Source organism: Plectropomus leopardus, chromosome 19 (genome assembly GCF_026936395.1).
Source record: "Plectropomus leopardus strain MGB_pleo_1.0 chromosome 19, ASM2693639v1, whole genome shotgun sequence".
NCBI classification, from domain to species: Eukaryota; Metazoa; Chordata; class Actinopteri; order Perciformes; family Serranidae; genus Plectropomus; species Plectropomus leopardus.
In genome coordinates, this window is record NC_142194.1 from 20,508,253 (window position 1) to 20,524,105 (window position 15,853).

General features: G+C 41.7%; 1 protein-coding gene across 2 annotated transcripts in view; it reads left to right on the forward strand.

Annotated features, from left to right (window-relative positions):
* trrap (transformation/transcription domain-associated protein) overlaps positions 1 to 15,853 on the forward strand; it is a 103,772-nt gene that overhangs the window by 43,134 nt on the left and 44,785 nt on the right. For both annotated transcript variants that reach the window (XM_088069803.1, XM_088069804.1), the window contains exons 40-48: positions 616 to 774; positions 1,145 to 1,294; positions 3,494 to 3,604; positions 5,247 to 5,393; positions 7,596 to 7,809; positions 8,812 to 8,940; positions 9,684 to 9,833; positions 12,659 to 12,858; positions 13,193 to 13,314. In XM_088069803.1, the coding sequence (XP_087925929.1) occupies positions 616 to 774; positions 1,145 to 1,294; positions 3,494 to 3,604; positions 5,247 to 5,393; positions 7,596 to 7,809; positions 8,812 to 8,940; positions 9,684 to 9,833; positions 12,659 to 12,858; positions 13,193 to 13,314 (1,382 nt within the window). The remainder of the gene's footprint in view (positions 1 to 615; positions 775 to 1,144; positions 1,295 to 3,493; positions 3,605 to 5,246; positions 5,394 to 7,595; positions 7,810 to 8,811; positions 8,941 to 9,683; positions 9,834 to 12,658; positions 12,859 to 13,192; positions 13,315 to 15,853) is intronic.

A 15,853-nucleotide genomic window follows, 5' to 3' on the forward strand; every position in this document is an offset into this window, starting at 1 on the left:
TTAGGCATTTAGACAAACGATCTTCTTGGGAAACCTTTAGTTCTTAGGAAAGAATAGCACAATAACTCACTCTCATAATTGCTTTTGGATGGTTGCTAAGGTGATGAGAGCTGGCCTCATTTATATGTGATGATATCAGTATGACAGTCAATTTAACCTGTAACTGAAGAGAGGCAGATCTTTTCATCTGCATGCAAGTTTGCTCAACCAGTTATAGACTGAAATGTCCAAACCAATGTAAAATAATATGCAAAACTTACATATCAAACTTGGAAAAAAGGAGCATGCAGTGGTCTCATCAATAGTTGATTCATGCTTGTTTTTGGATTAAAAGGAAGGAAGGAGGAGTGTTTTCCTCTCATGTACTCAAAACTGGATTGTTTGTAAGATAATAATCTTGCAAAATACTATATATATCGCTCTTTCTCTCCTCTTCCATACCTGAATTCTACATCTGGATTCTGCAGCATGCAGCTCAAGTTGTCCCTGTTTGTAAAGTAAAGAGTGCAAAAAAAAGGCCTTTTGGCACTTTGTGTCAAGAATACCAAATACGAACCTGATATCTAACATGTTGAGTCATTTCTTTTTAAATTTTAACTTGTGGTCTGTTTCCAGGTTTACTACCCGGTGCGCCACCACCTGGTGCAGCACATGATCAGCGCCATGCAGCGTCTGGGCTTCACCCCCAGTGTGACCATAGAGCAGAGGAAACTGGCTGTGGACCTGGCTGAGGTGGTCATCAAATGGGAGCTACAGAGGATTAAAGACCAACAGGTGAGTTCATGGAAAAATCTGGCCACAAAATCTGTCTGAACGTCACAGTTTTTATTTACTTACTAGTTTGTGACTAACTGCAGCCCATGTAGTGCCCATGCAAGGTGCCTTGTTGACAATACCGCGCCAGAAAATGTCCTTCACTTTGCATAATGTTTTTTTTAACGCTTGCTAAAGCATCACTGCACAGCAGAGATGCTTATTATTTTACAAGAAAAGGCCGTAAATCGCAGAGATTAAAACATTTCCTGAGGCATATTCTATAAACACTCATGACTCATAAATCTTGATAACACACACGCGTTTTATTTTGTAAACTGTAGTGATGTTCACTGCTGTCCCCTCTCTCCTCCTCTCTATGGTGTGGCAGCCGGAGTCTGAGGCTGAAGTTGGGGCCGGTGGTGAAGGGACCAGTGTTGGCGCCGTGAAGCGAGGACTGTCTCTGGAGGCTGCTGCAGCCGCTGCTGCTGCCGGACAGGACGTCAAGAGGTTCCGCACAGCAACCGGAGCTGCCTCCACAGTAAGATCACTCCACCATCAAACAGTGATGGGTCCCCAGTCATACATTCTATCACTTAATTATCTGTGTTATCTCTTTCTCCCTCCAAAATAGAGCAGACTCAAAAAATGAGGCCCAACCTCACATGAACCTTCACAGTTTCTGTCTAACCATGGAAGCAGATTTGAGCCAGAGCCCAATTAAAAAACAGAATTTCCTCTGCAAAAAATAAATTTAAAACTTTCATTATTAAAACGTGTAGTACAGGCTTAAGTCAGTTAAAGTCTTTTCAATGCCATAATAGATGTTTATGACACAATCCCTTTACATGCACCCTCTCCTCCTGAATGTTCGTCTCAGCCAAAAAAAAACTGTCATATGCTCTATAAATATATATTAAAAATATTTTTTAACATTTCTTCTCATTAATGAAAGGTGGGAGTCGGGATGGGCCAATACATTATTCATGATGTTACACAGACTATAAGGCCTGCATTTGAGAAAAAAAACGAACCCAACTTGATTTATGAAATAATGTTTGGCACTGGCCAAACCAAGCAAGTCGAATCAAATCTCTGCTCCAAAACGAGCAACTGCATAGTCTTCACTTCACAATTGTGGCTTTGTGTCTCTGCGTTCCTCACTTCTCTTAGTGATAGGAGAACGCTGGGGAAGACACTTTGATCAAACAGCCATTTTTACATCTGTCTGAGACTAAAACTGCCAACAGGAGGTGACAGCACGCCTGTTGTAGTTGTTGCCTTAATCCATTTTTCCCAACGTCTGTTTCATGTTGTCTGTGATCTGTTGTCTTCACACTCTGAGAAGAAGTGGCGGTTCAAAATCTAAGTTGTTGAATTAAACTGTGGTCGATCTATAATACATTTAGGGTTTATTTATTCGCCTCGCCTGCTGTACAGTGACATTTCTCTTGTCCCCATCTGTTAAATAAATTAGAACCACACATGATCTCAAAGAGATCAAATTAATCCTCCCGAGCCCAATGAAAGGTTCTTTATTTATTCACAAATAAAATGTTGTTTTCTGTTTTTCAAATTTATCTGTATTCTGTGTTTTACAATTGAAGCATTGTGTCATCACAAAGTGTCTCTCATCATGTAGTGGATGAATAAAACATTAATTCAGTTCAGTAAGGGGGGGGTTGTTGCAGCCCAATGCTGCCCAAAATGTCTGATTTCACAGCATTGTTTAAAAAAACTGAGGTGAGTTATGGTGTTTATTTGCATGTTGCTGTTTTTTGTTTTTTGGGAGGGATGGTGGGTTGGCGGCCCTGCGATAGTCTGGCAACCTGTCCAGGGTGTACCCCGCCTTCTGCCCGATGACATCTGGGATTGGCTCCAGCCCCCCCCCCCGCGACCCTTACGAGGACAAGCGGTTACAGAAAATGACTGACTGGGGGGTTGGCGATCAGCTTTGGTTTTTACACCCTCCTTGTGTCCTGAGTTTAGGAGATTCACGTGCAGAGGGTTGAAAGAGTTTCTTTTACCTGTTCCAGTTTCCCTTCCTGTATTTAATTGGGACCCTGTAGTGTCTACCTGATGGAAGAAGTTTGTATCCTACATACAGGAAACGGGTGGTGTCTGTGAAGAAGATTTTTAACTTTTAAAGGCTGTGAAGAAACACATATAATTAAAGGGAAAAGTCATTTGCATTTTAGCAAATTCCACAATATTCCACATTATACAGCTCATTCAATTTTTATTATAAAATTCTGTAAAAACATAGCCCCCCACATTTATTTTTTTTGAAAGCAACATAACAAAAGTATCAAAATTTTGACTGCCTCTGCAAAAATCTCTTAAATACTTTTTTATGCTGTTCTTTTTGTAAGCACAAGTCTTAGTTCCAGACTTAATGACAGTGTGTCATCTCCAGCTTCTTTTACTTGATGTCAGGAGAAGAAACAGAAGCATTTGTTGCTGCTTGAAATGATGAAATGTTAATTGCTCAGACAGCTGTCAGGATCATTTTCAGACCATAATAGTTCTCTTCACTGTAAGCACTGCAGACAAAAACCATGACACTATGCAGGTTCTTTTATATTCCCTTCTCACTAACTGGGACTTTGCACAGCTTTACACTGCTGTCACACAGTTGGATTGTGAAGTCTGTTTAGTTTCTTTGGTTATAAAATCTGACATTTCCCTGCATTCAAACAAAATGACCTGGAATATTAAATGTGTTTGTGTGTGTTTTTAGGTGTTTGGTCGCAGCCAGTCCATGCCGGGAACAGAGACCATGCTCACAAAACCTGTCGAGAAACAACATACAGACACTGTGGTCAACTTCCTCATCAGGATTGCATGCCAGGTAACACACACACGCACACACACCGTACTCCATCTCTTGTTTTGTCACACACACACCAGGTTCAGTTCTGCTCTTCATAGTGCCTGCCAGGTAGGACACAACTGTCCTCAACCCTCTGTGGTGAAGGTAGGACACACCTGGTGGCTGTCCTTCTTTCACACACACACACACACACACACACACGCACACACACACACACACACACACACGCACACACACATACACACATACACACACATATACACGTACACACAGCTGTCCCCTGGTCTAGAGGCACTAATGACCTTGGTTAGCAGCTTGAAATAGGCTGTAGAGATTTCACTCACCTTGACTTTTCCTACTTTCTTTTTTGGGCCAGGCTCCATTCTCACTGTTCATCCAACCATCTCTGCTGAATATGACCGCTCACTGTTCACTGAGCACTCATAAGAAGCATAATCTTCTCTTTGTATTCCACATGATATCAGTAAATTGATCCCTACAGAAAAAAATGTATCATTTTACTGCCCCCCTGAGGATTAGCATCAACCTCAGAACACTACACCTACAGATGATTGTTCTGCTTAAAGATGCTCCTGCAGGACACTTTCTTTCCTGGCTGTGCCACTGTTGAACTCTAGCTGCATGAATGATATTGCATTAGGCCTTCTTCCACAGAGATGGCACTATAGAGCTGCTATGAAGGTTCCTCTATACGCCTCCTTTGCATTTTCACACAGAGCCAAAGAACGGCAGCTTCATGTCGCTCCAGAGTGTGATTTTAGACAGCTTGCTAGCATTGTCGAGGGCAAAACGAGGTGTGACATTTAATAAAATAGCATCCACCTCTATTGTGACATATAACATGCTTTCAGCAGCTTTTTATTAAACAATAACAATGACTTAACATATCAGTAAAAATCATGTAGCGTCCATGTTATACGGCAGCTGATCTCGTCCTCTGATCAGAGGGTAAAAAGCCCCTGGACCTAATTGTTTTTACCATTTGTGAACTTTTAGGGCCGCTGCTCTTCTTCTTTGAGTCAGCTGCTAATAGCTGCTAGCTTCTCTTTAAATCTCCTGCGGTGGGTCACATAAACATAACTAACCTTAAGGTAATGGTAACTTAATTTCCAATAGCTGTCGACTTATCGTAGCCCTAATATGCATTGATCTGTGTCAAGTTTTGTTTGACATCACATACGTTTCTTCAGTCTCCCTGAATTCCATCTCTCCCTTCATGTATGTCAGCTAGCTGAAATTATGTTTTAATTAAACTTTGAATCTGATATGGTTTAAAAATGCTAGCCAACTTTGGCAAGAAGAAAAAATGTTTGGGGTCCTTGAGAAGGCATGGAAAAGTTTGTGTCTATGAAAATGTGAGGAAACCCAGTCAAAGGCAAGCTAAGTTTGTCCCCCCATTCCGTGATTATACCTTTTGTAAAGAACTGCAAGGTGGAATAATGGTGCAATACTGAACAGGCAGTGTAAAAGGGCTAATATATGCTGACAGTCCTTGTCTCTTTTTGCCCTGTGTGATTTCTCACCTTGTCAGTACATCATTGTTATTATGAAGATGAAGACTTGTTGTCATTGATGATGATGATGATGATGATGATGATGATGATGATGATGATGATACTAAGACTCCTCTCCTGTGTAGGTGAATGACAGCACCAATGTGGCAGGGTCTCCAGGGGAGCTGTTGTCCCGTCGCTGTGTGAGCCTCATGAAGTCGGCCCTCAGACCGGATATGTGGCCTCGTGCCGAGCTCAAGCTGCAGTGGTTTGACAAGCTGCTCATGACTGTGGTAAGATGGGTGTCAGGACGCCTCGGTCACTGTACTGTACATGCATCATCTGTTTTGTAAAGCTGCATTCATGCTTGTGTTGGTGACAGTTTTGGTGCTAAGCTGTGTGGGCTAGTGATTATTTTCTTTCATACCTTATTTAATAAACATGTTTTATTCTTCTTTTTTTTTTACTCACTGTTGGTTAAAGTCACTGTATCTCCTGACAGAACAACACAGTTGAATTTCAGCCTGCATGCATGTTTTTTCAGCAAATATTGTTGAAAACAGCAGCTAATGTTGCTATAGCGAAAAATTAATTGAGTGAGATGCTTGTCCAGGCAGGTACATTGTAGTTTATCTCCTAACAACATTGCTTACATCTATTGATCCATATTTCTTCAGAAAATACACTCTGCTGATTTATGTCAAGTAAATAACATTCTCTGCATTGTCTTTCTCTTGGCTGCTTGGCATTATCTGCCTGTTGCTTGTTGATGGTAACACAAAATTTCAAAACAAAGGTGTATCCTCAAGATGATGGATCGATCAAAAGATCACTGTTTTCAGTTTGCATCATTGGCATTTGATTGTTGATCATTGTTTCGAAACATCGATCCAGAATGATGGATTGTTACACCCCTCTTAAACTGTCGTTACTGCTTACTTTCTGTGCTGCATTTCCCATGGATCAATTGTCAATCACTGTATTAAGACCTGCAATGGCTTTTTCTTGGATATTTCCTTTCTCAAAGTGTCTAGCCTTTCCTATGTTGCAAGGGGACTACTTTTTGCTCTTTGCATTAATCCCCACTAACAGTATTTGTTTATGTGAGCGTGTCACGGATTATTTGAAGTTGCTCGTGCACGTGCACATCATCAACAGTGTTTTAGGCAAAATGTAAAATATTTAGTCATCAAACAGTAAAGGATAACTGTTTTCCAGAGACTGCAGAAGTTTCTGCTTAAGCTCTGTCTTAGTGTTTGCTCTAACGCCTCAGTCCTTTGTCTGTTATCAGTAAGACATGAAGTGAGGCACCAGCTGCCATAATGACAAAATAATGACAGTGGAGAGATAACGGGAGTCTATCCGGGTCGGCCTGTGCCACCCCTCTCCATACTTGCTTCTCTGCATCTCTCCTCGCCTTCTCCTCTGAGTCTTCCTCCTCTCATCTCGTCTTTTCTCTTCAGCCTCTTATCACAGCTTCTCTTCTTTCTCCTCTCCTCTACTCATCTTTCTGGTCTGATTCAGTGCCACCATTCAGACAAGGTTATCGCCATGCGCCGGCGATTGTCACGTACTTCCTTTGTTCCCTTTTGGGGATCACTGCATTGGCCTTTCTCTCTGCACACACTCACACACACACACACACTCACACACACACACACACACACACACACACACACACATAATCAACCCCTGCAGATCCCGTGGGGACAGTCTGACAAACAAGGCTTTCTGTAGGTCTTATGCAGATGCACATACACGGCCCTTTCCCCCTAGGGAGCATGCTCTACCTGCAGAGCCGTCTTACTCAGACTAATGAACAATGCTCCAAATCGGATTACCTTTTATCATCTCATTGTACTGCCATGGCAGTGATTAAGAGTCAGAAGGAGTGGCGCGAGAGGGCAGATGAGGAGGGGCAAACATCTATGCACATGCTTTCTATCTGCATGGCTCTAGAGACCAGGTCCCATCCTGTTAATACAGTGCCAAATCAATACCAGCCTAATATCTACCAGAGGCCTTATCACAGGAGTCACCTTGTTCATTAGGCCAGATTAGTGCTATGGATCTGTCCCAGATTATCCTCTTGGCCCTGCCATCGGTGTAAACCTTGATTGCAATTTAGACAAAATTAGGAGCCGATGTTGCCCATTGATCTTCAGTTTAGCAGCCATCACATATCCTCAGCTCTTTTGTGTGAGAAATACCTCTGTGTGTAGATTATTGATTCTGCAGTTTTCTGGAATTTGTATGGAGCAAAAAACAATCAAGCGACTGAATTTGCAGTTTTTCTTGCTTATGTTTAGGGCCAAATACTGACTTTGAAAAAGACATTTTTCCTTGATATGGAAGTCACGTTTATTAAGAAACACAATAGGTGCTTAATATTTCTGTATATAAAAGGATGAGACTTCTGCATGACTACTTGGTTGATGCACACACTTGTTTTCCTCCACTGACCTGATTTCACTGTTCTCCTCCCTGTCCCTCAGGAGCAGCCAGCTCAGGCAAACATCTCCAACATCTGCACTGGTCTGGAGATTCTCTGCTTCCTGCTGACGGTGCTTCAGTCTCCAGCCATCCTGGCTCATTTTAAACCCCTCCAGCGGGGCATCGCTGCATGCATGACCTGCGGCAACACTAAAGTTCTGCGGGCTGTCCACTCTCTGCTCTCTCGTCTGATGAGCATCTTCCCCACTGAGCCCAGTAAGTCTCCACTGATTACATGAATTGTTCAGATCTTTTGAAGTACTTATCCACAGTCATTGTATTACCTACAGTAGATGTCAGTCGGCATGCCCCCACTTTGGAGAAGCGGGGTGGATTAATGACACAAAAGCAAAGCTATGTACTGCTGTGAATTTGGGAAGCAACAAAATGTATCATAGCAAATATCTGTAAAAGCTCAAGTGTATGCTAAACATAGAATATTTTTTGACTGCTTTAACTTAACGCAGACAGCCCTTCTGATGGGGAATTGAAGCCATTAATGGTTACAGTTTCCCATCTATGCTTTTGTCAAAAGCCACCAGACTTCATGAAGAAAAACAGTAATTTTAGCTCGCTGAATGCAGGAGCTGTTAAGCTCCTGCACTTTGATCAGCTAGTTAGTTTCTGTGGGTTTTTTTCTTTTGTTTGCTCGTTTTTTCTTAAGAATACTTTTATCAGGGTTTTCAATTACAATAGTTTCCGAATTACAATAGATACTAGATACATATAAATTAATTTAATTTAATCAATTTCTTGACAATAATTATGTTATATCATCAAAGAAAAGAAAAAGAAAAACCACCCTTATTGTTGACCCCTGTCTACAGCAGTGCCTTGTTTAGCTTGCGAATGTGTACTGCAGCCTGCCCCTAAATACTGAAATCTACTGTAGATAATACGCTGACTATGGATAAGAACCTCATACGACGTCACTTTAGAAGATCTGACGTTTCCCTTGAATGCCTAAATTCTCACTGGAACAGGCCAGCTACACTCATAAAAACATGAAGATGATCACTGCGTGTCTGAGTTGTGTGAGAAATGGCTCTGTCCCTTCTGTGCTTATTGAAGATGTGCCAAAACATTTGGACCATTGCTTTGTTGATTGATGCTTCAGTCTTTACATTTGCTTTTGTCCTGCCATGTGCTAAAAGCAGGACATTAATTCAGATTGTCAGCTTTTCTTTGTCTGAAACAAACACTGATCTCTCCCTGCAGGCACATCAACGGTGGCATCTAAGTATGAGGAACTGGAGTGTCTGTATGCTGCTGTGGGCAAGGTCATTTACGAGGGACTCACCAACTATGAAAAGGCTACAAGCAACACCAACCCCACTCAGCTATTTGGTAAGACCTTCAGCTCTTCTCCTCATGTGTCCCTCTCCGTGCCCTCTCTTGCTCTCACCTTGTTGTTGTGTTTTTAATATTTTTCACACTCTGTACTGACAAAACCACCTCAGTCACTTTTAGCCATTAAGCCGATGAGTGGGTCGTTAAAATGCAAGCTGATAAGCCCTGCCGCTCGGGCTAACATCTGGTCTGTTTAAACGGAGGCCACAGTCCAGAGGTTTAGGAAAGGTTGTCTCGGGAAAGATTGCTGCTTTTGGCCACCCTCCCTGTTCAAACGTTACTGTTACCCTCCCAGATGTCACAGACAGTTATTCGATTTTTTTCTTTGATTTGAAATATGCAGCAGCTTTCCAAAATAAAGGGCCCTCAAGGTGACAAATGGCTGCTGGAGAGCGCTCTAAAGGTAATGCTATTTTATACGCTGTCCCAAAATGGCAGTAGTGGTCAATAAAAAGCATTTGGTATCCTGCTGTCACGGGGAGGCAGCGCTGATGTGATGGGGGGTGACATTTTAGCATTTGTCTCCCCTCAGGGGAGCAGCAACACAGGGACATCACTCAAACCTACTATATCCCTGCCACTGTGACAAACTTTGGTTAGATTCCCTCAGAAAAAGTAAAAACAGTCCTTGTGTGAGAAAACTGAATGCTGAGTGCATGTGTGTGTCTGTTAGAGGTCAAGCTAAGGTTTTGCATTTATTTTTCCCTTTATCTCTGATCCCCTCCTTCATTTGCATCCAGGAACACTGATGATCCTGAAGTCAGCCTGCAGTTACAACGCCAGCTACATCGACCGCCTCATCTCCGTGTTCATGCGCTCGCTGCAGAAGATGGTGCGGGAACACCTGAGCCCCCAGCAGGCCAACCCCGGGGTCACCGAAACCAGCACAGGTACACGCACATGAATTAATGCCAGGTGCAGCCATAACAGATACACACACACACACACACACACACACACACACACACACACACACTTAAAGTATACCTGAAATTCAGGGTTCCCACTGTCATAAAATCCTTAAAATGTTATGGAATTTTACTATCACATTTTCCAGGCCTGGAAAAGTCATGGAAATAGTAAAAATCATTGAATGTTTTGGAACAATTGTGGAATTGTGTTTATTGTGGCCAATAATGGACTGTAATCTTCTGCGGATAACCTTCAACATAAATTAATTTTCTGAAGCTGTCGACGTAACGCAGCTCTACTATGCGCTGATGTGTAACAGTGATTATACACCATTTAGCTCCTCCCACCATGTATCCCAGCAAGCTGAAATTACAATTATGGCTGCTTGTTTTTTTTTGTTTTTTCCTTTTTTTTTTTTTTTTTTTTTGTTTTTTTTTTTGTGTTTTGGTTTTTTGTTTCTTTGTTGTTTTTTATTTTAACCAAGATACTGCTGTTTCACGTCATGATGCCAGACCAGAATCAGTCGAAATCCGTGAGGTGGGCGGAATCAAAGGTCAGGAACCAGGCAAAGTATCTCTTTCTCTGTGGCTCAGTTTTTCAACCCAGTTGTTGAGTTCACAGCACCTGAGTCACCGTAAGATCCTCCTCAGACATCAGCTGAACTTGTTGTGCAGGCTGCGGTTACAGCCTGCTGACATTATCAAGAGGGCTAGTGTGTGCACTTTATCCAACCCTGATTCAACAAGGAGCTGTCTTTGTGTGAGGTCAGCTGAACACACCTGCATATTGGTGTGGTGACCTTCCTCAAAGATCTCAGGTATCTGAGCAGAGCCTTGTTCCACACAAAGATCGGTATATCAAAAGTTCTCCATCACCGACCCCAGCTGTGTTTTGAGTAGCTGTGTTGTGTTTGGGGGAGATCCTCTGTGCAGATAGTCTGCTTTCACAGGGAATGTTCCTCAGCTCTGGTTCCACCCTGTATTGTCTCTCTGCGGACAAAGCAAACAGATGGTCACCTTGTGCTGTTCTGCTGTAGGTTTAAAGAGTAGACACTGTCTGACAGCTTGCCCTGTACATCAGACAGCGAGGTTAAAGAGAGCAGTTTACCTGTTTCACATGACCGTTACAGAGTTCACCGAGGCTCCTCCCCGTTCTGTGTCTTTACCGGATTTATAGAAGTCAGGTGGTACATAGTTCCTGATGTTGGGTGGTAATGGCTGTAAGATACTATCTGTGCTTTAAATGTGCTCCTAATGACTGTATCTGGAAACAACGACATTTACCCTCCACCAGAAGCAGTTAGAGTCACTGAGACCAAAGGTTATCTGACCACAATAATCTTATCATCTTAAATTCCACCCAGATTCTATTGAAACTGAAGTTGTATTTTGGTTGCTATCACACAGTATATATGCTGAGCTGGTAATGTGAGCGTAAAATTGCTTGAGGCCGGCTTGGCTCTTAAGAAAAAAGGACACAAGGTCAGACTTCCTGTAACAGCTCTTTCAGTGTAGTATAACAGGAAAAAAAATCTTTCTATGTGGTCATTGTTTGCTGATATTAAAAAAGACTTAACTTTTAACTCTTTTAACCCTTAACCCTTATTCTTGCAAAAGCTTAATTTATCCTTAAATGTCAACAAATACTTCCCATCAATGTTAAAGCACAGGGAGGCAGTTTGAGTATGTTGTGATTCATGTGGTCGGAGAGACCACTAGACTTTTGTTTTCTAAATTTTAGCCTTTGATGAGAGACTTTGGCCAATCGCAGGCTATTTTCAAAGAGAGCACCTCCTGACAATCATGTGAATCATGGTAGTTGTACCACGAGAAAGTTTGTGACACAGCCACCATGTGGGATACAGTCAATTCAAAACAAAGCACCGCCCACTGGCAGGGTCACAAACTTTCTTATGTTACAACTAAAAAATAAAATGTTTGACAAAACATTTGAGGAGAGAAATAGTCAATATAGTAACAGAATCTTGAGTCATTTTTGATCAGCGCTGCCTAGTTTGACTGATTAACTGCAGTCCATGAAGACAGATTGACATGATTGACTGCTGCGTTAAGGCTGGGACACATGCCACGTCTTTCACCACCTGGAAAATGCAAGGTCATGAGCTGGGTGCTACTCTTGCATCTACTCTGTGCCGACTTTCAAGCACACAAAGGCAGATTGCGTCTGAGATTGCCAAGCAACCATGACCAATACCGTATCATAGCCTACTAACCAGAAATCCCGAGTGCAGAGCTGATCTTCTGGCTTTGTTTTTAAGTGTGTATTGGGCCTAAAATACAGACTGGCACACATGAAGCTGTGGGAATCCCTGCATTAAAATGTTCAACCTCTCCATATTTATCACAGACTTATATTTAATGAAGAAGAGAACATATGTGCTGGCAGTGATTGGTTAGTTCTCATCAAATGACGTGTGGTGCGTGCTGCTGTGTTCCAAAAGCTGAAATGTTAATCTTAGGACGCCTTGGAACATTAAACATTGGATTTTAGGGTGCAAAAAATGCGGCAAGTGGGCCCTTAGAGACTTAGAGACTCCTCAGCTCTGATTGGTTGTTTTCATAATTCTTGAATGCCATTATGAGTGCTATTTGGAGGCAGATAAACATGATTGTGTAATGCTTTCAAAATACAATTAAAATTTTTTGGAAAAAAGTTTTTGTCATATTTGCTGAAAAAAGGTAACTTCTCTAGCTTTAATAGTAAAATTACTAAAAAATAATTACCCTCTGTTTCTTGTTTGTCTCAGTGCTGCTTCTGACCATCATCCTCTCTGTTCCCACAGTGACTAGTGAGCTGGTCATGTTGAGTCTCGACTTGGTGAAGACACGACTGTCTGTCATGAGCATGGAAATGAGGAAGAACTTCATCCAGGTCATCCTCACCTCGCTGATCGAGAAGTCACCTGACCCCAAAATCCTCAGAGCCGTTGTCAAGATCGTGGAAGAGTGGGTGAAAAACAATTCTCCCATGGCTGCCAATCAGGTAACTAAAGGAGGTTTTGTTTCAATATATAATTTTCAAATACAAATAATGATTCAGCAGATCAGCGCATTATTTCTTAGATAATAACAGGTGTGAATCTGAATCAGCAGAGTGCATTTTAAAAGGCGTGAAACCCTTCGGACAAACAACAAGCAAAGCACTTTTTCTAAATCCCGTTAACATTAGCATAAAAACCAGAGAGATGGGAAGTGTCTCTATTTTCTTTTAAAAGAACAAGCACAAAACAGAATAGAGCATCCCCCCCCCCGTCCTCTGTCGCTTCACTTTTCAATGCCCTTGCCCTCTATTCACCCTCCTGCCCCCCTCCCTCCAGATGCCCAACCTCCGAGAGAAGTCCATCCTGCTGGTGAAGATGATGACCTACATAGAGAAGCGTTTCCCCGATGAACTTGAGTTAAACGCCCAGTTCCTGGACCTCGTTAATTACGTCTACAGGTAATTACCGCCATTCATCACATGGCCAAATGGCCGTGCCGATGCCGCTGCGCCGCCCTTGCATCCATCTTAACGGGAAGGATGAAGGTCAGGAGGTTGAGGCGGGGAAAGACGCAGGAGGTTGGGTCAAAGAGCACAGGAAATGGAGGCAAGGAGGAGGAGTTTGTAGCAGGATCACAGTCAGGATAGAGGAAGATGGTAGATGGTTGGAGGTGTAAGTTTTAGCTATAAATACAATAAAGGTTTAGAGCTGGAGTAAGGCGTTGTACAAACAGGGTCAGAGAGACTGTAGGTAGTGATGGAGATAGATAATGTGCCAGGATGTTTCACAGGGCTGCAGTGGTGTCAGGACTCAGCCGACCCCTGACAGGACACTCAGCAGGTGGGGACCAGAGGGCAGAGGCTGTCCTACTGCCCGCTATTCATCAAACCACTGCTCTCTCTGTCTCTCAGCCTCACACACACACATTTAATCAGCCAAATGTAGCCTGCATCCCTCCATCCCATCTGCTGTGCATTTCAGATGATTTAAAATGAGCAGTGAAGCCGTGATGGACAGCCAGTAATGATAATGGAAGGATAAAGCAGCTGTGTAGAACAATGTGTGATTATATGCAGCTGTGGCAGCGTCCTCTCCTCTGTTGTTGCTTTTATCCCACCTTCCCCGTCTCCTCCTGTGATGTGAATCAGACCCACAAGGCCCATTTAGTGCAGCAGGATGATGTAGAAATGATGACATTTGGTATTTAAGTGTTAAGTGCTTCACTAACAGTGGAGGAACCACATCAAAGATGCTTAATTTCACCAGATATTCACTGTTAAGTGCCATCTCTCAATACTTCACTGATCCTCAGTGTTCCATGACAGAGCCATTAGTTTGAACATGCTGGCACCATGCTGTGTTTGAATGTTTCTATCAGGTCATTTTCCCCTTTTGTAATATGTTCACAAGCATAGCTGCCTGCCAACTGTGTGAATAATCCCAAGCAAGACTGTATTCTGCTAATTCTGTGTGATTATGGCTCCGTGCAAAATCATTGACTACTCATTATGTAGTCCACTATACAGTGCATTTTCTGTAGTGTAGTCAGAATGTGTGAGAAATGTGATATCTTAGATTAGATTAGAAAGCTTTAGTGATCCCCAATGGGAGAACTCACAACTCGTACAGACAACACAGTGTACACAGTACATTCACAGTACACAATAAATGTAAATGCACGATGCAACAAAAATAACACCATAAAAAGCCATTTGAGACATAATCAACAGCTGAGACCGCATCTTAAAGTGTTTATTAAAAAAAATCTGACGGTTGTGGAACAAAAGGACCTTTGAGTAATTCAGAAAAACACTGAGGCATCCAGAGTCACTCATCAAATGAGCTTCTGAGTCCGTTATAGTGGACTCAAAATATCACAGCAATGCATTTTGAAAAGTAGTATAAACCTTATGGTTTCTAACCAAGCACTATGTACTATCATGAATGCGCTGAAGGTCAAATTGCAGAAGGACGAGAAGAAAGAGCAGCACAATTGCAACCTGTGTTTACAAATATTTCAATGATTGATAGAATGCAAATAAAGACTGATATTGGGTGTTATTAACACAGAACACGAAAAGCTGTTTTATAACAAAGTATTGATAAGAAGTATTTTTATTGGGAGTGTAGTTTGTTTTTAATTATGACAACAGGCACAATGCAAATTTGTAAAATGCGACAAAAGAATAAGACATTTAATTTGAGCAGGGCATCACAACACAATCGGCCAGAAAGCACTTTATATTTATTAATTTGGGGAAAATAAAAATAAATTATCATATGTTTAGCGCAAAAATGCATGTCAGTATTTATTGTGGATGATCCACCAACTGCTGTGACCTGACATTTTTTAACTGTGTTATAGCAGTGACATAACTAACAGTGCAAAAATGACCCAAGTAGTGTTTTAAAGTGTTTTTTATTTTGCTGATGAGCTCACCATATAGTCCTCTACATGGAACTTCCTACATAGTGAGTAGTGAGTTGTAAATGATTTCAGGCATGGCCTGTGTTTACAGTTATACAGAAATACCAGAAAAAATAGCTGTAAATATTACTTACTTTTGTTGTAACCTTTTGATTATTTTGACAATTTTTGTGATAATTTCTTCAGACATTAATGAAAATGTAACGGTGAAGAAACTCAAAATTATATTTTTCTGATATTTAGTGATATAATAAATTAAATGCAGTGAATAAAAGTAAAAACAATGCAACGTCAGCTTATCTGAATGTTTTTACAGAGACGTGCCTGTGAGTATGGGTGTACATTGCTGCTATTCTCTTTGTGCGTCACAGGATAATTGGAAGTGCAGTTGCATTTTTATAAAAGTTACACAACATGAATACTTACATTTCTCAAGCGACTTGTGCAAGGCGACAAACCACAACGTCTTATGAGTGGGACTTATGTCATGGTGTACTTTATAGCTTTGTTAGATATTGTCACATCTGTCTTCCTGCAGTATGGGCTCTTGCATCCACATGTGACTCTTG